Raw genomic sequence first — 27182 nt, 5'->3', positions numbered from 1 at the left:
TATCGTGATCGTGTTACTTTTGTCCCTCTGTTATGGTCGCCTGTCTTCTTGTGCAGTTTGATTGTTTTCGTCTATCGTGATCTGTTATGGTCGCCTGTCTTCTTGTGCAGTTTGATTGTTTTCGTCTATCGTGATCGTGTTACTTTTGTCCCTCTGTTTCGATCCCATTGTTTCTTTTTCTTTTTCTTTTTTTTCGTCTTATCATATTATTTTTTTTTCCTTTGTTTTGTTTTGTCCTTTGTATCTTCACGAGATGATGAAGAGTATTTAGAATATTAAAGAAAAAAAAAGGGTAGCAAATAGAATAATTGGAAACCGAGACTTCTTTCGGGTAAAACAAAAAAAACGTTTTAATTTCTACTCTTCGTCTAGCTTCAACTGCATAGCATTTGATTAGTATGATTTATGTCATGAGACTTCGATGTGCCATCATCCATAATGTTAAATGTTGTGTCGGGCTTTGCTGACTTGCTACCGACCGATCAGATCATGGCTGACGCATAAAAGCATACCACAAAAGGTGGCAAAAGCTTCCTATTTTCTATGTCCCGAGGATTGGGTTATTCTGACTATGAAATAAATGTGCGTGGCGGTGGGCCCTGTGAAAGCCAGACACATGTAATCTCATCATCAGCCGACAGTCATCTGCATCATGCGTCAACAGTGGTAGTACCATGGATATCTCTTGTAACATTACCATACAGAGATCTTAAGATTGCAAGGTGTTAAGAAATAACCACGGTTAAATCTAATCTTTTATAACATATGATGTAAGGGTGATTAGAAATCAATACCATGGAGGTTCTATGACATAACTATATGGAAATCTTTTATAACATTACTAATTAGATCTCCCTTTACATCACCTCACACCACTGATATTAATTAGCTCTACTCGCTTCATAGAGATGGAATCAATTTAGATAAAAAAAGGCAGAAAAAAAGGCAAAGCTTTGGCCAAGGTTTAAAGAAGTTGCCTCTCGTTCAGCTTGACTGAGGGCTCACCTTCTTACACATGTTTTGACTTTGATGTTGAATTGCAAGAACAGCCGAATTGCATGCACGAAATAATAGAAAAGAATAATGCAGAAAGAAGCTTGGAAACACTGAAAAGAAAGCTCAATTGATTATTGATTTGAAGTGACAGCAGCTGCTGCTATTTACAGTATGAGATGGGCAGCTTCGAGGGTGTCTAATGTGTACCGAAGCAAAATAAAGAAACAGAGATGGTGAGAATATAATCATGGAAATATGCTGTTCGTTCTTGCAAACATTCGACCCACAACGGAGAAAAGGAATATCTCCAGATGCTGTTCTTGATTCTCGAGTGCCTATCACACGGCCCAGACTGTGCATAGCTTCATTAACTGGGGGATTGTTTCAGGGTCAGGTTGAATGATTCGAGAATCGACTTCTGCTGCTCTTAGAGTGCTGCCGAGTGAGATCTCTGGACCGTACTCTGGAGTAGCGACTTCATGTTTCTGCTTTCGGAGTCTGCAACAGTGTGGCACATGATTCAATTAACTGTGAATTGTCCAGATAGTGGAAAACACAGAAAGCTTGCATCATAATTAAATAAAACAAATGGATTGAGAATGAAAAGAATTGGGTTAATTTGTCCTAACCCATTTATGTTGGACCCTCCTTTATGTTTAACTTCTAAAAGGTGGCCTATCTAGGTTAGCAAAAAAGACAAGGAACTATTTTATCCCACTTATTTGGCAGAACTATTTTATCTTGGCTACTCGGATGAACTTCTTCCACAGGGTTGATTTAACCCTCAACTACATTACATTTGGAGGTCAAACCAATACCTACCAACTTAATCTTCCTAAACCCTAAACCAAATGCAGCCTTACCAAACAAGCAGCAAGACAGAATTTTGAATTCCAACTATGCCAGTTCTTTAATCTTCGTATTTTTCAAGTTGAAGCCACCAATATCATGGTATGCTTTCATCTCCCATCCCCCTTGTTCAAAATTGTTTTGAAAAATTGGACATAATAGATGAAACATCAAAGGTATCAACATGATTTTTTTTTTTACAAAGGATATCAACCATAATTTTACGAAAAAGAGCAAAAATGAACTTATTTGCCATCAGATCCTAAAAATGTGTTGATAACACAAACAATTCAACTCACCTTTACATAGCAGAAAGAGATCAATTCCTTGGCAACTGGCCAAGGACTAGAAGGCTTAACCAAAACCAAAGCCTTCACTAGCTTCATGGATTGCAAGCAGCAGGCGTTCCTCTAATTGTTCCCTAGAGGAATATTCTGGTAGATCTAATTGGTTAAAACTGCAAAAATATATTGGACATAATTAGAAAAGGACTAATTAAAGAAGAAAGCAATACTTGATTATGCTTTCCAGTCTAAATGATCTTTAGATCCTTGGAAGCAAACAGCATATAGGCATTACAATACTTCAAGAACAGATACTCTACAACAACTCGTAAATTTTACCAGGTATGTGCAGAGGGCAGCCTTTTGGGAGTACCATATGCCTTATGAATCTGAAATCGCTGGGGACCAGATATACCCTGTAATGCTTTAAAGCCTTCTAAGGGGACCTGAATAGCCACCAAACAGTAACTTAAATGGATATTAAGCAAAATATTATGAATAATGAATTCTTTTTCCTATGCCACTAGGTATCCTATAACACTAGATTGATCTTTTTAATCCTTGTTAATCTTTTGATTTCCACATCACAAGAATTGGTCAACATATAAGGATTTCCAGGTATTTAGGGTGTACACATTCTTACACTATAGTAATTCTCTTCAATGTTGCCACCTCATCAAAGTGTGATAGTTCAACAAAAGACTCTTGGTATCATAATTACAACCGATTTGTTGTGTAAATGATAACTAGTTAGCTGATGAGTTGATTATATAGTTGTGTTCCTGAATTCTGTTCTTTTAGGTTGTGTCAGAATTTTCAGCATTTGGACAGTTGACACTCATGTTTATTTGTTAAGAGACGATGCTAAGGGGCATTTGGTTACTTTTGATGCTAAATGTTTTCAGTTAGGATTAAAACAGAAATGCAAATGCTAACACTTGCAACTACAATGCAGTTGTTTGGTTGGCCTGCATCTACGATTGTAAGATGCCACTTTTCTTTTGTTTGAATGCTCGCATTTGCATTGCAACATGCAAATGGAAGTGAAATGCAATGCTGTCATGAGAATCCCTAGGCCTGCATAGGAATATTGCCTTGAGATATTTAGCTAAGCCTCCTCCAACTAGGCACCTTGCACTTTTTGAGTTTTAGGCCAAAAAGCAGCTTGAACACCTAGATGGAACCTCAGAAGCTACCCAGGGCCTTAAGGCCTACATTTTTCTAATAACTGTCCATTTAAGTTAGTTGTTCTTACAAACTTGTGCCATAAAATGTATCAACAATGTATGCATTTGTTGTTAAATCCTACTTATTATGCTTCTTTTTAGCCAAGATCCATGACAGTGTATATTAATTGTTATAATATGTTTTATTATTTTTTCTTCTGTATATATTTATGGCAATATTTTAAGTAGTATCACTGACAAAAAGGATATCAAAGAAGAAGATCTAACTGGCCTTAGGATTACAATTGAAATATCCACAATGAAACAATGAACACTAGAGAGATTCTAAAAGTAAATGGTAGACTACATTGATGTATCAATTTTATTTTTTTGAAAACATATGGATTTTCAAGAAAGATGCTTGTGCTTAATTAATTAAAATGTTTCAAAGGTATTATTTGGATGCCCACATATGGGCCTAGGCCTTTCAAAAGACTAACACCTATGACTGTCTTGACGTTTTAGCAACTTGGTGAAGTGGAGATGTGGTGGTGGGAGGCATTGCAGCAGGGACTTATGATGGCTGAAGGCCATGTGCAGGGTCGCAACACCCCTGGGCAGTGGCGGGAAGGTGATGGATGGGTAAGAGAAGATGGTGGATAGTGGTTAACGAGTGACAGGTGGGTGGGAGGGTGGTGGTGGTGGTGGTGAGCTGTGGAAGTGACATGGTGGATGGTGGCATGTTGCTGGAGGTGATGTTGGTTTGTGATGACAGGTGATTTTTACGAGTAGGGTGGTGGTGACGATAACAGTCGCAGCAGCCGGCAGTGATGGTGGATGGGTGGCGGCGGTGGCAGTAAGGTGGGAAGGATGATGGTTATAGTTACTGATGATGGTGTTGGGGTAGGGGGAAGGCTACAAGTGGTTTGCAATTTGACTTATCACTGTTTTGTTTATGAGTCAAATTGCAGTCAAAAGCTCCAAGTTCCAATTTTAGTCGCACACAAATAAGCCTTTTGCTGGCAATTAACCACTTGCAAGTAGTAGTTCACCTACAAAACGGCTTGCAGCATCCAGACTTTACAGGTAACCAGACAGCCACTAAGATACATTGCATGTCCAAGACTATCTTCTTGAATTCTAAACTTTTGTCATATATTTTAGATGCCAACAAAAACTAGCTAAAGTTAATTCATACCTTATGTTGTTCTTTTATATCTTAAATCGACATTCATAAGCTCAATCTTACTTGTAGAAATTTTACGCAAAATGTAGTTCTATTTTTCCAATTGCTAAACAGAATTGAAAAATCAATCATGATATTCCTAAACAAATGAAACACAATTCTAAAACTGGTCATAATATACCTTTGATGTTCCGGTTACAAATTGAAGTAGTCTTGCCATGTCCTCCTTGTTAAAGGATTTAACAACTTCCCAGAACCATTGAATGACAATAGATGCAGCTGAGTATCCAGTATACTCAGTGTTGGCTTGCAAATCATCAACTGCACCAAGAAAAATGAATTACATAAACGAAGGGTAAAACAATCCATTTTTCGGTAACCAAAAAGTACAAACTTACTGTCAATTTCTGGAAGCCCACTTAATAGGAGTTCAAGCTCCTTGTCATTGAATATTGAGACAAGTTCCCTAGGAACTAATTCATTGAAGCCTTCTAGGAAAGAATTAATTTGAGGACGAATAGCTGTTGTCAATATGTGTTCAGCCACAAGGTCCACATACTCATGCTTAGTTTCTTCAGTTACTCTGATATTCCTTCCTCCAGGGATAAGCTCATAGTCAGTGACCTTCATCAAAAGTATTTACCGGAAAGAACATAGTCAGTAGGAATGCATAAATCAGAACAAATATGATTTTAGTTTTCATTTTGTGCTTGAGCCAATGGCCATGCAAATATATTTTGTTGGTTTTGACAGATTTTAGGTGCAGTTTCAGCTAGTCTGGACAGAAATTTAAATCTTGGTTCTACACCAAATATGGTGACTTGCAGCACCAGTACTGTACAAGAATATCAAGCCATATACCAAACTGTAACATCCATCAACCTAAGCTCAAGGACATTCTACGCCATAGGATAAGTGAACCATCATTTCATCACAGAACAGACCTCTCTCCGAAAGAGGCAATCATAAAAGACAGACTAAAAAAGGCACGAAATTGTTAAGAGTCCCAGTGATTCAATTTAACTTTTCTTTTTAATACATCAGACACTACCATGCACGTTTGGTTTGGCAGATCTAGGCAACCTGGTGTAGAACCAAGTTTTAAATTGCCAATACATAACCTTTAATATTTTCACAAAATGATTTCATGTTTAAGATAGAGAGAACAAAAAAAAATAGGAACTAATAGGTATGAGAACTGTTGTCTTAATTTCAGTAAGAAATGACCAGCACATAGATGCTGCTGGATCAAAGCAACTGAAGATTGCTGCTATGAGAAAATTGAAGGAAAAAATACAACCAGCATAACTTACAGTTTTACAGGGAAAATAGCCTGTCTTCTCTGCTGTTGTGAAAAAATTTAGAATAGAAAAAGATATGGGGATTTTGGAAAAATAAATAGATGAGATGGTCTGTGGAAAAAAAAAAACATAAATGTAGGGGTAAACAATACCAAAGATGAGAATCTGTCTCCATAAATGGATATTGCAACCCTTTTAACTGTCCAATCCTCTGAATGGTCAACTCAAAAATTATCCGCTGTTACTAGTTGTACCACTATTCCAACTTTAAATGGACTCCATCTGAGATGTTTTGAGCCCTTTTAGTTTGCAAATAAAGAATCTGAGGAAAATATACGAGTACCACTGGTTCCCCCAAAAGGAAAAAAACATAACAAAACATAAAACAGACAAGTGAAGATCCTTATCTAGACCAATTTGAATTAACCTAACAGTAAGCACATGATTTTTATCTAACATAAATATATACAGGTAAAATCAGTTTGTGATACCGAATTAAAAAATATAGCAAATTCGAAACTTCAATTTTTAAGTTACCTGGTTTTTTCCATAAAGGATGTGTTTTTCCTCATCCGCATCTATGCTGAATGTCAAGTCTGGAATGTCGCTTACATCATTCTGTTTAAAACAATAAGGGATGCATATATTAATCAAATAACAGTCAATAGGAAAATAGAGAGAAAGTTGATACATACCTCAAGCATCCACTTTAAGTTCTTGTAATAGTCAGGATCAACAGCCTCTATGTCATGATAAGTCACTTTTACACCAAGAATATGCTTGTAAAAGGAACGGGTGAAGTACACATCCAACAGTTGCCCATCAAATAAAGCTTTGGCGACCTGCACAAAGGACAGAAACATGACATTATAGAAGCTTCAAAGAAACAACTGATGAAATATTCAGTAATCAAATGAAAAAGAAAACAGGTTCAGAAGATAAATACCAAACGACCCACAAATCTGAAATAAGAAAGATGTTCGGTCTGGTAAGCAGAATTGGGGTTGGGCTGGAAAGTTGAATTGTTCCCAACTGTAGTAAAAAGTAAAGCTCCTTTATCAAAAGTGACCCTTGAAAGCAATTGGTACCATTCCCTGGTCAAGCCACCAGCATCAATCCCTTCCTCTCCTTGAAATTGAACTGTCAAGCGTCCCTTCAAGTCCTGACTGGAGCGCAGTCGCAACTGATTGTAGGAATCCTCCAAGACATAAGCTCGGCGAACACTTATCCTCAAAGGAACAGCAAAGTGCTGATCATGCTGTTGCCTGATACGTGAGCGAAAATATGCCCTTTTGTTGTCAAAATCAATGAGCCTTGGAAGTTTTAACATCATTGAAAGTGACTTTTCAAGCAAATTTGGGTTCTGTCTGATGAAGACATTAAGAAGGCGCCGATGCTTCTCAGCAATCCTTGCAAATGTCATGGTGCCCATTCCAGTGCACTTGTGGATAGGTGACGATGAGCTCCCAGCAGATTCTTTGACTTCTCTTGCAGTAACATTGCTATCTGGCTGCCCAATAATCTGATTTGTTTGAAGCTTTTCACATAAAAGAAAAAAAGCTTCTATGTATGGTAATAGTCTTTGTGCAGGAGGAGGGAGAGGCTGCGCAGGGGAGAAAGGACCAGCCATTACTCCAGAATCATGTACTGGTACTGTAAATGAGAAAGATGATGTCTGCCCTATCTGTGTTTCAGTTGCACTTATGCAGTCGCTTAGTGCTTGCCACAGTGGCTCAAGTGATTTATTTAGATTCCACAATATGGACTGTTGCTCATCAGCATTTACATCTTTATTGCAATCAACTGAAGCAAGTACACTGAGTGCTTGTAGTACACGCAAGACTGGAGCTCCAGCCATAGAACCAGTGCCAAGTCCCAACACTTTTGAATTCCTTAAAATTAAGAGCTCGGTTATAGCAGAAGAGCTCAAGAGATTAGCTAAATCGGCTAACTCAACTGCAAAAAAATTTCGGTGGGGAATAGCAACCAATGCTATTTTCTTCACTAACTCAGCAGTAAGTGAATATACTTTGTCTGAAAGTCTGATTATTCATAAAACAAATCAGTCAGCTGGTCCAGTAAAAATAATATAGGAAAGGCTAGTCATCATAGAAAAATAAGTTATTTTGACAAAAAAACAACTTCAAAAGATATTCAAGAAACTCATTACCATAAGTAAAAGATTGTTCTTTAAAAATCATTCATTACTGGGGGAAAAACAGTACCTAGTATCAAACAGATCAGAACAATATTCTCAAAATATGCTAGCATTGATGTGTGCTGTTTCTGGGATACAGAATCAGAAGAGATTGGGCAAAATCTTGAAGAAAATAATGCATGGACAGATTCAGATTATCCACGATAAATAAAAAAGGGTGGCCAAGAGCATGAGGCTCCCACAAACAATTGAATGCATTTTCAAGCATTCATTCTTTGCCCAATAAAAGGAAACAACTGCAGGAATGTACAGTCTGATCTAATGTTGATCTATGATGGTTGATCTATACCTAGGAACCTCTTAGTGGAGATTCTCTTTTTTTTCCTAATCCTATGAAATTATTCTTTTGATAACAAAAAGAACACACTATTCAATCAGTAAATTAATATGAACTCCTTTCCGTCATTAGAGCTTAAATAAAAAAATAACTATCTCATCAGAGCCAACTTAAAGCAAAGAAATAATCATCCTCCTCTAAACAAATGTTCTTTTATGATTTTATCTAAGAACTTCTTTAGTCTACCTTCCTTCTTCCGTTCCCTGTGCCACCACTATTTGAGTAAACTAATCTCTTTTTTGTTTTGCATTCCTGTTAAATAGTGCATCTGAATCTACAAAAACTGTTTCACACTCATAATGATTTCATTAGTCTCTTTGCTTGATATACAACTTAAAGATTAGCCATATCTAATGAATAAGCATGTAGAACTTCTGTTGAGACTTCCCAGATCAATATGAATACTAAATGTTTAAGTTCTCCAAGCAATCACTCTGCTACAAACAGATGATTCCATAAAAAAAAAGAACTGGCCTTACCAACTCAAGATATGAACGGAAGGTGCATTCCATCACATCCAAACTACTTTTAAACCATTGGTTGCTAAATCATTTTTTATCTTAAATTACCACTTCAAAAGACAAATTCTTGATGCATAAAATGCATGCAGTACAGACTTTAAAGGAATCAGACACTGCATGAAAATCAAAAACTAAGTATGAGGTAGTGAAATAACTAAATGGTGAAGGGTCTAATGATTACCAAAGCCTGAGCTCTATAGCAACAGGTGCTCTAGCAGTGAGATGTAAAAAGAGTAGCATTAAAATATGAATGAAAATCTTAGTAAGAATTGATGGCAACAAAGGCTGTATTAGCAATCAAAATAGTTAGAATAAAATTTCTTGGCTAAGGTTAAGTATGATATCTATTCTCTAGCACTGTGCATGAGCAAGTTTTATTTGTACCTTTAAAGATATTTATCTAAGAATAACTATACATGCACAAACCAAACATTTTGCTAACCATCTATCTTCAAGAAATCTTGAAAAGAGTTCACAAAGAAGCAAATTGCATGAAACAGGATAACAGTGCATTTAGCAAAATCTCTTAGGTGTAAAAACATCTTGCCGTCCATGATAGGAATTAAGTCCCCATTCCATTTTACCCCTCCATGCCATGTTTTTTGATAAATTGGATGCAGGAAGAGACAAATCTCTTGGACAGAAAGCCTGAACCTAGTGATGTATCATACATGCGCAAGCAAATAAATATACGATTGGCTGAAGATAGTTACCCTTCATGTGCAAGGATATGGCATAAATTGCGCATATCCGATTTGGGAAGCTGTAAAAAAATGTCATGTCGGTTTACAGAACTTTTCAAACTCAAAGATGATGCCTCAGCACTAGGTTTTGGGTTCATCTCCAGACCAGGATTCTGTTCAGAAGTCAAATTATCATGTTTGCTATCAGAAGAAGTTAGAGCTGCTGCCTCTCTCTCAGAACATCCTGGAGCTTGTCCAAAGTGAGGTTCACAATCGATTTCTGAGACAGCATTGTTTACCACTACTTGGAGCAAGCACATGACCTGTACAACAAATTTAAATATGCTGTATGTGTAAGTAAAATTACTATGGAAGTTTTGGCAGTCTAAATTAGGTACCTGTTCAAGATGCACATTGCTGCGCAAAAATAATGGCCTGTCCAGAAGCTTTAGAAGTAATATTAGAGGTGAAAAGCCCTTAGCTGAAGTTTCCATAGTATCCAAAAGGGTATTTGTGACAACAGTCTTCTCTTTACCTTTCTCCCTTTTATTCTCTGAATATTCAACAAGAGTAGATTCCACAGCTGATGATGGATCAAAATAGAAAAGAACACTTGCAACAGACAAATTATTTTTTGCCAGATATGTTAAAATTTCGAGGAGTCGGCGTGTAACAAAGGGAGGAAGACCTTCAAAGAAGCAGAAAGATTACATTCCAATAGTAAAAGTAACAAAGGACTGAAAAAGCATATGGTAGGCAACAATGTAAGAGCAGAGAGGTACCATTAGAGTGATGAGGTCGGCCATAGACAACATCCCATCGACATCCATAAAGCCGCTGTGAAGTTGACGCAATTGACTGACCTGGCCCATCAGCTTCAAGCCTAATCATATCAACTAGATGGCTGACTAGAATATTACGGGTAACAGTATGTGCACATAGATTCAATAGAAGTCTTTGAAGAAGGCCTTTGCTGATGGGCTGTCAACAAATAGTATAACGAGAACAAAGGGACAGAAGACTCAATTAATGCCGCCACGTTACTGTATCATGCAAAATTAGTTGAAATAAAAAAAAGTAGCAATAATATATGCCAACATTGATAACATCTCAGGATTAAGGCTAGATAACATTGATAACATCTCAGGATAGCAAAGGTATATAGGGCTGAAGAACCAAACTGTCACAGGGCTAGATATTTTGACACAACTGAACCAAAGAGCTACCCAGCTGGTCCACATCCAAATGGCTAGTCAAGTCAAGTTTATATTTAAGGAGAAAAAAATGGATCAGGTCAAATTTAGTTAGTTTAAGCTTTCCCAATTAAACATATGCTTGAATCAAGTTGAATCCACCTGCCAGCAAGTGCAGATCTATTGACCAACATAAAGTTTTAGATTTTTTTATTCAATTGTTCAAGAAGATGAAGAGATTGACAAATATTATTCAAACTTCAAAGTGTGTGTTTAGAATGGAGGACACTAGGAGTTATGTTTGATCACTGTGTACCTTTTAGATTAAAAACTTAGAAAACAGTTATTAGACCAATGATGATTTATGATTTTGAGTGTTGGACCATTAAAAAGCAACATGTGAAAAAATCCATGTCGCTAAATATGTTGATGCTAATGTGTGGAATTACTAAAAAAAGATGAAAAATGTATTATTATTTGTAAACAAGTAGGCATAGCTCCAACAAAAGAAAAAATGAGAAAAAGATAATCTTAAGATGATAGAAAATAGGGACACATTAAGGAGACATTGTAGTTAGACACAGACAATTAGTATAAATTGCATAAGAGGTAAAGAAGGCCTAAGAAGATTTTACACAAACTCTAGATGCCCAAGATTTAACTAAGGGTATTGCTTGGTATAGAACTCTGGCAAAAGAAATCCATAACTCTGGCAATAGTTAGGAATTGGGACATTACGGTTTGTTGTTATTGTTGTTGTAACCAAGCCATAAAACCAATGGGTCACTTTAAAAAGCATGCCTCTGGGTCAAGTTAAGTTGACCTGATGTGATATTATATATTTCATGGTGAAACAAACATTCTTGGCTAAAGCACCTTGATGTTTCACAAACATCATATAATATGATAACACCCAAGCAAAAATTTCTCATCAAAAACCCTGGCAAGAAAGTGAACCCAAATCGTTGGAACCTTGCGGCTTACCATTGTTGTTTGCAAGAAAAGGACCCAAAATAGTTGGGACATTGTGGTTTACCATTGTTTTTTTCAAACCAGTATAGTATCAAACTATCAATACACCGAGTGGTACACCAACTCATACTGATATAACTGAAATAATAATAAAGAATAATATACCAACTTATATTGACCTATATGGCCTAGTAATGGTACTCTTTGTTGTTTGTATTTGAAAAATGTTTTTCCATATCAAGTTAAACATTTCATCATCATTTCATAATTGTGTCTGAAATTAGCTTTTCTCTTGCTAAGCAGGCCAAAATCATCTTAACGACAACTATCAAAATTCCACAGGTTTCCATGCATATTGTGCTGCACAGTGAACACCATGTCAGGCCATAAATAGTTGGAAATCTCTACAACAGGCATGCCACTGGAGTTTGCACGTTCCTGAAGAAATTTTGGCATACATCCATTCTATAACCAGACAAAAATTGGTGTGCTCTAGGTATCATGGCAACCCATAACAAGCATATTTCAAATTACTAAATTCTCCAATCTTGAACAGTTGTGGCAACAAAACACCACTAAATAAACTTGTGAAAACAAACATCTAGATATGTTATCAAAACAGTATCACTCTATAGAAAGTTTTGGCTACTGTAATAAAACTAAACAAATTTCTCTACTATATTGATGGATGAATTTCTTAGTCAACCCCAAATTTACCATCTAACTAAGCAAAAGGGACAGTGAATATAACAATGGCAAAGCCATAAAATTCCAACAACAACATATGGTTCCTAAACACAATACTACAGTATGTACAAATATTTACAACATCATACAAGTATCTAAATATATTTGGTCATCCTAATATAAATCATAAATGATGCAAATAACAATTAATCACAGGCCACAATGTTCATAAATTTTAACCTATAGTAACATGTCTGCTGAGGTTTTGAGCTGATCAGATATTCAAACTATCTACAACATGTCATGCATTCTAAATTACTATTACTTATTTTAATTTTGCAACAGATGATGTGGCACAGACTAAGATTTATGTTATAAAGTACACCTACAAGTCTGTACATAGTAAAAAGAAAATATCATAAAAAAATTGTGCAGAGATCATCTTTAACCACAAAAGAGAGATTTTATTAACAGAAAGGAAAGTACCTGAGCTAATCTTAATAGACGAATGAGAGCCTTCATAGCATCTGCATCTAGCAAAGGCGTCCCTTCAACCTCTTTGACCTTTGAAGTATTTGGATTTGGAGAAAGCACTCTTCGACCAATCGTTACTCCCACACCTCTATCCATTACTGTTTGCCTATTAGCAGCTAATCTCCTGCCATCAAGTCTATGGCTGCCCCCAAAAAGGGTGCTTCGATAATGATAGCGACTGTTGTTCCGTCTATCCCTGAGCATTTGGGCCTCAGCGATCAAAGCTGGAGGTAGACGGGACAAAACTGCTTCAGGTGAGGTAAGGAGTACCTGGATTTGGAATAGTTGAAAATAAGCATTGCCTAAAAGAATATCCACAATAATAAATAAAAAGGCAAAACCTCTTCACGTAGTTCAGGGGGGAAAGTAGCTATAATGGAAGCATTGTCCATTTCCACTGGTTGCCCTTCAGCTTGCTGAAACTGTGCATTTCGTTGTACTTGTTGCTGAGCCAAAACTTCAGCTTGAATATCTGGAGGAAGAGCAGCCAAAAATTCAGGATCTATTTCTTCCGTAGGTGGTGGAGCATAAGTTGCAGCTAGGGTAGCTTGAGTGGGCTGGGAAGCTTGCTGGGAAGCTAGAACTTCAGCACGGAGATCCACTGGAAGTGCCTCAAGAAAGGTTGGATCAATTGCATTTGTGCTAGAAGCCTCATTGCTAGAATTTATTCGATTAGCCTGAGTAGCTTGCTCAGGAACTTCTATATTTCGACAAACAGATACTCCACCATTTGAAGGTAGAGCATCATCATATTGATTCTGAACAGCATTTATACCATTTATGTGAACATCAGCACTTCCAGGAGCTGAACCAGCATAAGCATCACTCAGTTCTTGCATGCCAGAGCCAGAAGAGATGAGGCCCTGACCACCGGAAGGGCTCCCTAGAGATGAATGCACTGGTTCACATTCATTGTGAAATTCTGGATCATGAGAATCAGTAAGTATTTCAGTAGCATTTTGCACTGGATGCATAACTGGCAAGGCAGTGGTTGATAAATCAACTTCAAAAACAGCAACCATTGATGCGATAGTCTCACTATTATTATTATTTGTGATGTTCAAATTATAAGGAATGCTCTGCCTTATTTCAGTTGTCTCTCGACTGTCCTCCGCAATGGCAACCTGCTGTACAACAATTTCATGGGATGAATCAGGAGGACAAGAATAACCTTCTAATGGTAAATTCACAAGCTGATGATCTGAAATGATCCCTGAGTCCTGCTGTTGGTTCTCAGTTGATAGAGTATCAAGATTAGTTGTTTCAAGCGCTTGGACATTAACATCTAATAGCTGCGGCTGTCGATTAACCTGGTTTGCACACTCAGATTTTCCCATAGCTTGAGGGTTATCAACAGAAATTGCAGCACGCAAGTGAGCCAGAAATTGGTCCTCTACTGCCTGAGCGATTGCAGAAGCGTGCCCCCCTGCTTGAGGCTGGCCATCATCAGTCCAACGATTATCACCAGGCCCCCTTCTTGAGGTAATATGGCTAAAGTCCATGCCACGTGAAAAATCAATTAAATGTGGGTGTGCAGCACCATCCAAACGGTCACCAAAAATAGCAGCACCAGCAGCATGCTCAGATGGAACTGTAGCATCAAATATGTTGAGAGGAGATGAACCTAAACCTGCAAAAGATGAATTCAAATCTCTGGAAGAGCTCCCATTAGTCGACCACAATGAAGTTGACAGCTCCACTGAATGTGATGGTCTCATAAGTAGGGGATGTCGAAAGGCAGTTGCATCCAGCCTTGAAAGTTCAGAAGTCCTATTACTACCCTGACGACTGTGGTCTAAACCAAATGGACGGTGAAGATGATACAAGTCAGCAGAATCCAAACCCTGAAACGGATCCTCAGCAATGTCAATAAAAGCACTTGCAGTGACAGGTCCCCTCAGAACTCGCAAGTGATCTAAACCAGTCAAACTTTCCCTCCACCTAACTTCTATAACAGGATTATCAGGAAAATGACCATCTTCTCCATCAATCATGTGATCATTATACTCATCACCTATACCATTGTCATTGTCATCATGATCCTCCATATCTGTATCAGCTAATGACAAAGCAGCACCATCTTCTGCGACATCCTCTTCATCATCCTGATCATCATCTTCATCATCATCTTCAATATCTTCACCAACATCCTCATCCTCATAGCCCATATCATCAATATTCTGGTGATCATCCTGAAAAGTCAATCCAATCTCGTTTGTGTTAGGTGTTCCACCAACTTCTTCCATCTCCTCATGCATAAATTCCAACCCATCATGTGGATTTATTGTTTGATTCTCTTCCACATTTACTCTGGTATTTTGCTCCATACGTGAATCTTGATTTACATCGTGGTTCATCTCATCATGAGAAGATTCAGGATGCAGCTGATCAGCATGTTGACTGGCAGCAGTAGCTTCATAATTTTCATTTTGGTCATTATTAGCATTTTCAGTCCCTGCATTAGGATGATCTCCAGTTCTTCCTCGTGGCAAGGTTGATCTTTTCTTTGCAAGTCCATCCAACTTAACAACTTGATCAGCATTGGCAGCCCTCGTGAGATTTTCCAGAGCCTTGACTATCAGGTTTACAACCTTTGGAGCATTTGGGTGGTCTAAATCGATAACTTGAAGGATGCAGGAAAGAGAACGCGCCATTCCTCCATCTATCATGGCTTTTGCAATATCAGGTGAGCATCCAGGGCCAGGTAAGTTGCTAGAAGAAGAATTTCTAGATAAAATAGAATTTATCAACTCAACAAAAGTTAAAAGTTGCTTGTCAGGTATCAATAAGGATTTAGAGGTATTGGGCCCTTCATCAAGGAAAGATAATAATGCTCTCAAAATTTCAGAAATAACTCGTCTGCGACCCTCAGTAGATTTACCACACAGCACAACCAAAAACCAAGATGCTTTTTCAGAAAGCTTATCATTCAATTCATCTGAAGTTTCAGAAGATCTCTCTGAGGATAATGGAAGTAGATGATGCAATATATGATGAAGAATGGCACTATGTCCGGAGACACCTAGTTGACCACAATCTTGCATTTGGAATATTTCAACATCACGTCTTAATAATACACCCACAGCATGTGTATACATGAGAAGAATATCAGTCAACAACTTGAGAACAAATGTCACCTTTGAGAGCCATGCAGATCTTTCAGAGAGATTATCCTTGTCCATCATTATGATTTCACCAATCTTTGATTTGCCCTTCTCCTTCACAACATGCTCATCTATTTCCATGGGAACTGAGGAGCTAGTACCTTCCTCCTCTTTCTTCAGTGAAGGGAGACTTAGAATAATTTCCAAAAGTTGATCAATAACTTGAGAGAGATTCCCAGGAACCCTCTTATGACTCCTGGAACATTTGCTTGGTGTATCATGAAGTCTATTTTCAGGCAACCGAATGGATTCAGTAGATGGAAATCCACCTTCATTTCCAGCAGTTCTCAGTTTGTCCTTATCCTTCTCTTTCTCCTTCCTCAAGACTATGTTTATCCTTCCACCTGATGACTCTATATGACAAATTGTAGCTGCGGCTCTCATAAAAACCACAGGGTCTCGGGAAATCAGAGGGGCCATGGATGTTAAAAACAACTTAGGTGAAAGACGGCCAGCATGACGGCTATGAGTACCAACTAGAGTCTGTTTCATCTCCAATTCCATGGCAGTCTGTAAAGTTTGGGCGTCTTCAATGAGATGTCGAACAATTACAGATACCAAACTGTCAAATCCAGGGAACACACAAGATTTTGGAAGACCAAAAAGAGCAGCCAAGCCTCCACTTTCAAGAAACTGACTTGCCAAAGCATGTGTTTTTGTTAAGCGTGCAGATAATTGTAGAACAGCCTGCATAACCATTGCTGGAACATGCTGTTTTATGAATTCACAGGCAATGGACAGTGCCCTTTGACTTTCTTCAAGAGTCAAAAAACCAGTAGATTTACCTAAGATTTTCTCAAAAATATCACTAGATTCTTTCTCACAGTCATCTACAGCAGATTCTTTGTCGGTAATAGCTGTTGAATTTGCAAAAGACATACCTGCTCCAGATAAATCAGATAGAGATTTACCAGCTCCATCAGCAGCTCCTGAAATAAATTTGGGTCTGGACTGTGCCATATTATCAACTACAAGCAACAAAGAGCTTACAGCTTTTGTTGCTGCAGTACCATATCTAGACTCATTCCTTGATTTAAATTTGGATAGTATATCCAGAACAACAAGAATGAGACCATTCTCTGCAGCTGATTCCCGAGTGCTACTATCTTCATGAAGAAGTAATGACAGTATATGTGAAATTGGACAGAGTGCACCTGTGTCATCGGAAAAATCTGAAGGACAAAACTTAAGCTGCTGAACAAGAAAAAGAACTACCCGTCGACGATCTTCACTGTTGTTTCTACGACAAAGTGCCAGAAATAGATCTGTCAATGAAAAGACCATCACATCACCACAATGTAACAACTTGACTGACAAGGCAAGAACATCATCTACAGGGGGTGCCTCTTGCTTATTCTCTAAATATGCATTTATCGTCATTTCATTATTGTCTTCTTTGGATGATTCAAATGTATTTCCCAGTGAGAGAGCAAGTGCCTGTGCTAGCTGAACATCCTCCTGAACAATTTCCTCAGGATGACTGAATAACCAATCCATTGCCATCTCAACACTATTGGCGCCCACACTTCTCAAAGCTTCCTCAGCACGAGCCCTAGAAAAACCCATCTCAACTATGGTTGAAATTGCCGATTCATCAAGTGAAGGACTGGTAAATCTTCGACTGGTGCTTCCTATGATATCATTGCGACCATGCTTCACATGTCCAACCCCCAAATATATGTAAGTCAGAATAGAGTTCACAGAAGTAATGAAAGATGGACTGCAATTGGGGAACATAGGGTGGTTCCATATAGGAAGTATTACATCCAAGACTTGTGATTGCAGCATTCGAACAAATAACTCAGGATCCCTTGGCACAGGGAAAAGACCAATTGAAAGCCCTGCGGCAACAGGCTGAACGAGCAGCTGAATATCAGAAGATGAGGCTGAGGATAACAATAATGATGAATTGACATGATATGCTAGCAAGCAGCAATAAGTTTGCAATGTATCCAGCAGCCATGACCTATGAGATACTTTCTCAACACTAAAACTCCCTTGATCTGTCGTGGCAGCCAGAATAGAGAAAGGCAGTGTCCAAAGCAGCTGGCTAGTTGCCTCAAATGTAGTCAGAAGCTCTTTAAATGTTCCATTTACATAGAAGCTGTTCACCAGTGCAGTACTGCATGTGCGGCGTTTATCCACGATAATAGCAACAATATCTTCAACAACTTTCCCAAGATAACGGCATTTCACAGATAATGTCAATTCAAGGCCAGGAGTGGAATGCCCTGGATAACTAAGAGCATCAAGAAAAAGTTTCGCAACAGCTGTCACTAGATTCTTTGAGAAAAGACTGAGGGAACTGGAATCTCCCCGTCGAGCTGATAATCCTTTCACAATGGTAACAAGAAAGGATCGGATTGCAAGACCAAGTTTCCTCAAAAGTTCAGGTACAACAAAATCTGCACTTTTGCTCTTAACATCTTGAATATGGTAGTTCTCTAGTGTGCTAGCAGACCCTTCTGAATCTGTATGTGATGGATCTAGCTGCCTATAAATTCTTCCACCACGTGCACGGGACAATGAATGACGAGCATGACGGTGCAAAGTTCCAGAAGAATGAGGGATGGAAGAAAGATCACGTTCAGTCCTCCAACGAGATGCAAAACTATTCCTTATAGAGACAGTGTTCATATACTGGACTACAGGAACAGTATTTCCATCATCATCACCATCCCTTCCAGTAATATCAGATGCCGATGCAGATGCATCTACATTGCCAATTTCCTGATTAGCAGCCCGCTGACCATCAGATGAGTCACTACACAAAGATATCTGCCAAATAACTTCCTTGTAAGCCTTGGCAAGTTCTTTCAAAATATCAGCATCTGCAGATCCCAACTCCGAGTTCATAGTGGAGGATCCCTTCAAAAGATTAGTGGAAAGTGACAGCAGCCCCATCAGGCTAGAAAGACATTTCAGCACTTCTGTCTGCTTCAGATGTTCGATCTCAACAACCTTAGTTCCAGAAACTGAACTCAGTAGTTCATTCGTGAACTTAAGATGTTCCTTAATAAATGAACATATAGCTCTAGTCAAAGTAGCTGAATTCTGAGATGAAAACTTTTTAAAAGCATTGGATATGCTCTGGCTAACAGAATCAGAAGTGGGCACAACCTGCACTGTGAATAACTTAAGAAGGGCTTCAATGCCCCTTCTTTCAATGAAAATATTGATAGTATTTGCATTCTGAAGAACAGCTTCAAGAAGACGAGAAGCATTGCCAATATATTCCGGAAGAAATGACCCAGAAATCAGTGATGTACCGTCAAAAGATGTCTCATTCAACTGTTCTGAGTTCCCAGTGACAGACATTTCACCTTTGCCTAGTGATATAGAGTCCCTTTCTAGGTTAATCTCCACTGGAAGTCGAACCGAAGAGCACTCAGACTCAGTGGAGTAAGACTCCGAACAAGATCCATATCTTAAAATTGTATTGAGGATCTCAATAAGCACATCAACACCAGAAGCACGCAGCAAAGATGAATGACGCATTAATTCATCCAACCCATTAGACAGGACTTCTAATGATTGGTCATTGAGCGCTCTTAAATATGAAGCAGAAGTAAAGATTTTTATCAGGCACCTGAGAGCATTACAATTTTTTACCAGTTGCAGACCAGTGTTATTCAAACACAGTGCATCTAAGCACTGTGGAATACAACTTACTGCTTCACTAGAGCAGGGTACACCACTATCAATAGCATCAAGAAAAGCACCAGGTACATCAGCAGCAGCAAGGACAGAAAAGCATGTGGGATCTTTGTGTATAATATCACTCATGACATTTGCAGCAAGCGAAAATACTCCACCACCAAATTCTTTTGCTCTCCTGAAAATAATAGACAAGCATGTTGGTAATAAGCTCTCTTCAGATCCATCAACACGGGTGGAGCTTCCAGGAACATATGTTGCAAGTGATATCGTGCGAAGCAATGCTTTTATGAGTGACCGTCGATCATGTGTAACCATGCTTTCTGAAGAAAAACTTTGCCTCTCTAGTTCAGATAAACTGCTGATGATTTGTTTGCCCTTGCTATCTTGCAATAATTTCTCCCCAGTGTCATTTGCTCCTCTCTCAACATGTGTAACTTCAACCTTAAGTCGTGCAATGGCATTATCTAAACCACCTAAATCTCTAAATAATGCCAAAGAAGGATTATGATAATCCAAGAAACCTTCAATTACACGAACTGCAGTACTAACAAGATGAAGGTGCTGGGCATTAGTATCCTTAAGAAGGGGTAAAATACTAGGTATAAATCCTCCTTCCTGCAGAGCCAAAGAACCTGGAGTAGATGAGACCAATATGGATATAAGAGACAACAGTGCTTCAGCAAAAACAATAGAGAACCTCATGGAACCACTGGTAACAGAATCTACTGCCTTCTGCATAAGACTAGGGAGGGTCCCACGATGACCACCAGCGGACACGGAAGACAGAACCATAGGTTGGTAACTTCGATCTTGGTGGAGAGCAACCAATGACTGAATCCCTAAAATTCGAATGTCTTCGGGAATTTCATCTTCATAGCCTAATAAAGATAGCATTTCACCAATAAACTCCGGTGCATTATTAAAAAATGTTGCCAAGTCATCGGCATTATTACTTGCTTGAACAAGAAGATTGAAGGCATACAAGCGGATACGAATGAACTGACGTCGAGCAGTTAAGGAACCAAAAGCTTTCGCAAATCTTAATCTTGTTGATAGGGAAAAGCATAGATTGGAAGGTATGTTGTAGCTCCTCACTAACTTCTGCATAATTTGAAGAACATCCTCATTGTCATTACTGATGCTAGGTAGATGAATGACTTGCCACCCCTGGTTCACATATTCTGTGGTATGAGAATTTTTTGATGATTCGCCAACTGAATAGAATTCAAAATGAAGTGTGGAACCAATATCATAAGCCACTGAATCACACCCATTTGGCAAAGAGCAAGCAACTAATCCAAGCCCATCTTCCTTCCCTCCCCAGCCTTGTGAGAGTGCAAACAACTTCAATCTCAAAGAGGCATCTCGAATATAGCACTTCCCTACTGTTTTTTTCAAGAATGCAGCCAAGGTTTGAAGGGTTGCTTCAACAATATCTGCATCAGTTGAAGCGAGAAGCAAAGATAGATGCTGCTGCATTTGTACAAACAAATAAAATAAGAAAATCATGCATAGCATGTGAAAAAATTGATGGTTTTCACTTAGAGGATTCTCTCATTACATGTTATGACTACAAAGCCTAAGATTGTAGCAAAAGAATTACTCGTTGAAAAAAATCCACCGAGAAGATACATACTTCAAATGAACTGTAGAAGTGCTTGTTCGTACAATTATCCAAGATAACTCTCATAACCCGAAGAATATGAAGAACTGCATCCCTAGGAAATAATGGATCTGCATTAAGAAAGTTGTCTTCAAACTGCAAATCCTTTCTTGGTTTTATGTGCTTCTCAAAAAATGAGTCAAAATGATTAAAAAGGTCGATCCAGTGATGAAAATCTCCCTGCAGACGATTAAGCTAGGACAATCAAGACACTTCGAATAAGAATTTTGTTTACAAGGAAATAATGGAAGGCCAACCTTATCAAACTCCCATCTGAAGTCCTTTAGTAGTTCTTCTATATTCTCAAAAGCAGCAGAAATGACATTGTTGATAAAGAATGTTATATGTGAAGGCTGTAGTGGCAACAACAACTTATGTATCAAGAACAACAATCAAAAGTAAGACACTATGAAAACAAGAAAAGAATTTGAAATAGAAAACTGATAAAGATAAGGATTAAATAAAGGCATAGATACATAATGAGAAACTAAACAAAAAGAAATGACCAAGGATTTATTTTTTACATCACATATGAGACCCTATAGAGCACTCTAAGTGTCATGCCAAGCACATGGGCACACATCCTATGCTGGCCAATGCAGGCCATACATGGAAAGCACCAGCTTAGCATGTGCCAGCCCACTCCCTCCAACATGACAAATATTGGAACGAATTGCACAGCAAGAAGTTTTTCCACGTTTCATGTAAATATTCATCCAAAAACAACAATCACCAAGTTCTAAGCATTACACTTTACACATGATATCTGGCAGTCAGTTTGCAACAATGCATTCATACAAGACAACAGTGTCACCGAGCACTTCGCCTCCCTTTCCTATGTTTTTGTTCCAACAAGAACTAGACCATCACTAGGTAACCACAATGTGCCCCATCTAAAAACTAACCATTACAAGATGCCAAGACCTGGTATCAGCTTGAGAAAGTGCACTATTCCATCACATAACCAATTAGAATTTCACGAAAAACTTCCTGTTTTAACATAATGAGTACAAACATCTACATTTGCCTTCAAAAGAATAATAGACAGCTACAAGCATTTTTACTTAACAAAATGTTCAATCCACATCTGAAGACAATTAACAAAAGCAGATATTGATAGACTCCCATGTTATCCAATTACTGAAGAAACAGAATATGAATAGAATTTATCGAGACATCATTAGCAATTTTAGACGATCACAACCTTTGATGAGAAGAATTCAGAAGATACCAAGAAGCAAGAATACCACCCTGAATATGACTATCTAAGTGTTAAATAGACAAAAAAACAAAAAACTTGAACTTTCAAAGAGTCACCTAATGGGGCATAATAATACTTCATGAAAGAACAAAAATCAAGGAAATTAAAGTTACATTACTTAATAGGATGCATGTTGTGCAATATGTTATGAAGAAAATATTCCGGAATACTTCTTAATAGCTGAACAAAAAGAACTTATGCACCATGTTGTAACTTGCCCAAACCAACAAAATTGCAAGAATGACAAGTCCCTGAGGATAAATTGACTTGTTCCTTATGAAGCATTAGATAAAGTACTTATCCAATTGTGCTTTGTGTATCAAAATGTTAGACAGTTAAGAAACTATATGTACAAAAGTTGGTGTTCCAAGATTGACAATACAGAACAGACGTGTAGGATTACTAGAAACAATAGAAAAAGATAACTTTTAATTCATGAACAATTAAGTATAAATTTGATTGAGGATGAAAGAAAACAGATATCATTTAAGACAACTTAAACAGGTCCAAAGGAGACCGAGAGAAGACCCTATGATATCCTAAGACAACCCCCAATGCCATTTGGGGTTTGGCTGTAGATGGTATGTGACTTGCCACCCACCCAGAAAAAGAACCCTTTGAGTACCCTTTCTGGGGGGTACCTGACCCATGTGGTTTCCTACTTAGGTCGTGACCATGGTTCAAGCTTTCAGTAACGGACTCTGTACTGGTCGCCAGCTGAATGGGTACAAATCTGGTATGTACCAACCTACCAACACGTGGTAGGTCAGTGTAGCACTTGGCACCAAAACAGAGTAATAAATTGAAGAGGTGGAGTGGGAAGTGGAGACTAAAAGCGGCAAATTACGATGAGGAGGAGAGGAGTACCAGGCAAATGGGTGACACAAGGCTAAAGGTTGAGAGAGACCTAGTGAGTGAGGAAGACATGTATTCAAACCGTAATTACCTAAGTCCAGTGGCACTTAAAAGAAAAGAATGAATTGAACCGGATCATGCAAAAAGTTCTACTCCATGTGTTGAATGAAGCCCGAACCAATAAATACCGCTTGGTAAGTTACTCACATTTCAATCACTTGTATTCATACCGATGACCAAACAGAGAAGTGCCTTGGGTATTACGGTGGATTCCATGAGTATGTGTGATTCAGTTAATCATGTTTCTGTTGCTTTTTGATTGGATTATCTTTTAGTGGTTCCACTGATCACCAACGGGTTAGGATTAAGATGCCTTGCTTTACTATATTTATTTTTCAAAATCAAGCTCTGCGCCCATGTTGCAACACTGGACTTCACTCTTGACATAGTTTGTTTCTAACCTGTCTAAGTCCTCTAATGAGATAGCGAATAAATGAGATTCCCACTCACAATATCTTATCCAACTTAATGCAAACAGAAGAACAAAAGATAAAAATATAACAAACAGAAGAGGCATAATTCTAGAATCACAAACCAAGATCAGGTAATATGGAGGGTTTTGTGTCCAGAAAATTAAAGCTCATGATGGCTATGGGAATATTGCTGATGCATCATGTATGGAACTTTCAAGTTTCAACCATGTCATAGCACATTGAAGTGTCATTATGTACTGAGTGAAACATAGATTTTAAGTCATTCTTAACCCCACTGCTCCAAATCGTAACAAATAAAATTAAATCACTGTTAACCTTAATAACTTAGGTCATAATAGATAATCAACTCACTTTTCATAATCCCTAATGCCTCAAGTCATAAATAGTCAAGCCAAAAGACAAATATACAATACAAATGACATGTAAATATAACTATTCCAATTTCACAAATATTAAATTAAATGAAGGTTCCATTCTGGTACAAGGATAATTTCCCTTCTAAAATCTCAGAACTTCCAACGTAAATCATTTGAATAATTACATGAAAACACACCATTCCAAGACCAAAAGAAGTTCTTGATGATAAGGAATTACATAAATGATATGCAAGACAGTCATGTTTACACACAAAATCTGAACAAATAGAAGAGCCTTATTTGTATAGAATTATTCACATACATACAAAGTATGCAATAGCAGGAAATAGCATGACTTATTTACATATGCTATGACCAGAATCACCAAAGTTGGGAGTGACCTAGTTACCTATGATATGACCAAATCACCAAAGATATGAATGACTTACTGAGTTATCACAGTTACATGTGACAGTACTATTTCTTAACCTCATAGGAGTAATTAGCAGTGGGCAACACTACAGACATGTTTTCTAAAAACTTTGTTGGAGGCCAAAAGACAAACTTTGTTGGATCTGATCCGTTTTGCCTCTCTGTCGGTTGTTTCTATGCCTCTACAAGGCATGTACTACACATGTGGCTTGTAATACTAAAAATAAAGTCCACAAGGTCATGTCACATGGATACATGATGTAAAACTAATTACAAACTTTAGGTAGTGCATCTTCAATGGTAAACATATCTCAATGACAAATTGAAGATAAAAAACAGGCACAAAATTATCTATACAAGTTGACAAGACTTGCAGCCCATGAATCTCAGTCTCTGGGACAGACCGATAATTAGGCATAGGAAGCTCAAAAATGCTCCCAGCACATCAATAGAATGACTGAACAAGCATATATGACCTAACAAGAATCCAACAAGGAACATCTCCATAGCACTTGTCGATTACCCAGGCATGACAAAGAACACACCAGCTTGATCAGAAAACATGGTGGAGAATATCAAATAACTTCCAAATCTATTGTATACGTGCCTTCCAAAATCAATAAGAAAAAAAATAGCTGGCACGCAAATAATACAGAAGCTAACAGCAATGGACTAAAGTTGGAGTTGCCAACAGAGATAAATCAAACAAATGCAACAAAAGAGCTTTAATCAACACAAGACAAACAGTATAAAAGCATGCATGCGAGCGATGATTTGGTGATATGTGGGTAACACTAAAAGTATTCTCCAGATGCCAAATAAGAATATGGCACACAATGAAAGACATCGATTTGCCATCCACAGAGCTTAACATACAAAACATGATCAACTTTTCATGCTTGAGTTAATGAAAATATTATTTCAAACGATAAATTTGAATACTCAATTACTTCTTCTAAGTGTATCGACATATTTGACAATGTACGTAAAAAAAAAAGGAAAACTTTTCTCCAGATTAAAAGAAGGAGAAATATTTACGTCGAAGGAAAGTGTGATAAAAATATAGAACGAAACTACTACAGTAAATGAACAAGCAAGACTTCCGACAACGGATTGGAACAAAAAGCATAACAGAATTCAAAAGCACATAGAGATTCCAACACTGGAAGCAAGAGGAGCAGGAGGCAAAAGAAGGCGCAGATCAAAGCGGTCGAATGTTTCACGTACCACCTCCAAAACCCTTCTCTTCTTGAACTTCATCACGAAATTCGCATCGCCAGGACCAAGCGCACCTCAAGAAACCCGTCAAAACCCCCGGACGGACGCGGAATACGCCCGAATCCAGCGCCCGATCGCGGCGGGCCGGCGTATTCGCCGCGCAATTCGGATCGAGGGGAAAAGATACCCACGCACGGCGACGGCGATCGGACGAGGAGGTAGCCAAGGCGGCAGCGGATAGTCTCAGAGCGCTCAACTCTGGCGACGAACCGCGTCACGTTTAGGGTTTCGGTCGCCCCCCGATGCGATCAGGGTTAGACGAGAGCGAGAGGGGGGGAAGGGAAGAGAGCCGAGAGAGCGGTGATGAAACCACGGAAGTATTTATATATACCCATAGTTTTTAAAGAAATTATATAAAGTCCAAATTACACATATATCCCTCTCAATAATTAAGCTATTTATCGACGCAAAACTTTCACTAAATATCATCAATAAACATTAACTATAGTTACGTAATTAATCTGAGAAATTACAATGACAAATATGTTATTTTAAACATTTTGAAAGGTTATATAAGTAAATATATAAATAATATCTTAAGAAGTAACCCGTCTCCTTTAAATCAGCACCAAAATGATAGAGAGAGAGAAAGCGTGTGTTGTTTGCTTGAGATTGAAGTCATGGAGATATTTGATGTTAAAGACTTGAGAACAAATCAATGGCTATCCTTATGAATGGTCCAATGAAGGGATATCCACACATGGAATGATTTAAATACTAATCTAATCATTAATTAACACCAAGTAAGTTGTTATCATTTGACCACACCAAAAACGTTGATTAGAGATTTTAAGTACCCATGAATCATGGAATTATTTAATTTTAATAATTTGGATTGCAAAAACTTCAAAAAGAAAAAGATCAAAACAATCTTCAAACTCACTCTTTTGTTTTCCTGATCTAAGATAACTTTGATTGGTTAGTTTGGTCACATTAGAATAAAATTACCCTAATTTTCAACTTATTGATCATATGCATTTTTGAAAAGTGATGGATAAATGAGGCAAATTTCTCTCTCTCTCTCTCTCTCTCTCTCTCTCTCTCTCTCTCTCTCTCTCTATATATATATATATATATATATATATATATATA

The 27182-nt window shown here is 38.0% G+C and overlaps 1 protein-coding gene across 3 annotated transcripts; it reads right to left on the bottom strand.

Moving 5' to 3' along the window:
• Positions 1 to 1107: 1107 nt before the first annotated feature.
• LOC103980751 (E3 ubiquitin-protein ligase UPL1) lies at positions 1108 to 26385 on the bottom strand. Of its 3 annotated transcripts, none has more exons than XM_065147844.1 (16): positions 26040 to 26385; positions 21672 to 21785; positions 21388 to 21594; positions 13269 to 21224; positions 12880 to 13197; positions 10324 to 10522; positions 9940 to 10229; positions 9572 to 9864; positions 6729 to 7824; positions 6478 to 6624; positions 6320 to 6400; positions 4880 to 5105; positions 4663 to 4802; positions 2469 to 2575; positions 2145 to 2302; positions 1108 to 1494 (listed from the first exon to the last, which is right to left on the bottom strand). In XM_065147844.1, the coding sequence occupies exons 1-15, from the start codon at positions 26070 to 26072 to the stop codon at positions 2200 to 2202; spliced, it is 11310 nt and encodes a 3769-aa protein (XP_065003916.1). In that variant the 5' UTR covers positions 26073 to 26385; the 3' UTR covers positions 1108 to 1494; positions 2145 to 2199. The 3 variants fall into 3 exon arrangements, with proteins under 3 accessions (XP_065003916.1, XP_065003917.1, XP_009395511.2); XM_065147845.1 differs by having other exon boundaries at positions 13269 to 21221; XM_009397236.3 differs by having other exon boundaries at positions 21672 to 21767.
• Positions 26386 to 27182: the final 797 nt, after the last annotated feature.

The sequence above is a fragment of the Musa acuminata genome, chromosome BXJ3-4 (genome assembly GCF_036884655.1).
Source record: "Musa acuminata AAA Group cultivar baxijiao chromosome BXJ3-4, Cavendish_Baxijiao_AAA, whole genome shotgun sequence".
Lineage (NCBI taxonomy): Eukaryota > Viridiplantae > Streptophyta > Magnoliopsida > Zingiberales > Musaceae > Musa > Musa acuminata.
The sequence above is the reverse complement of the archived record's forward strand: the minus strand, read 5'-3'. Positions and strand labels throughout refer to the sequence as shown.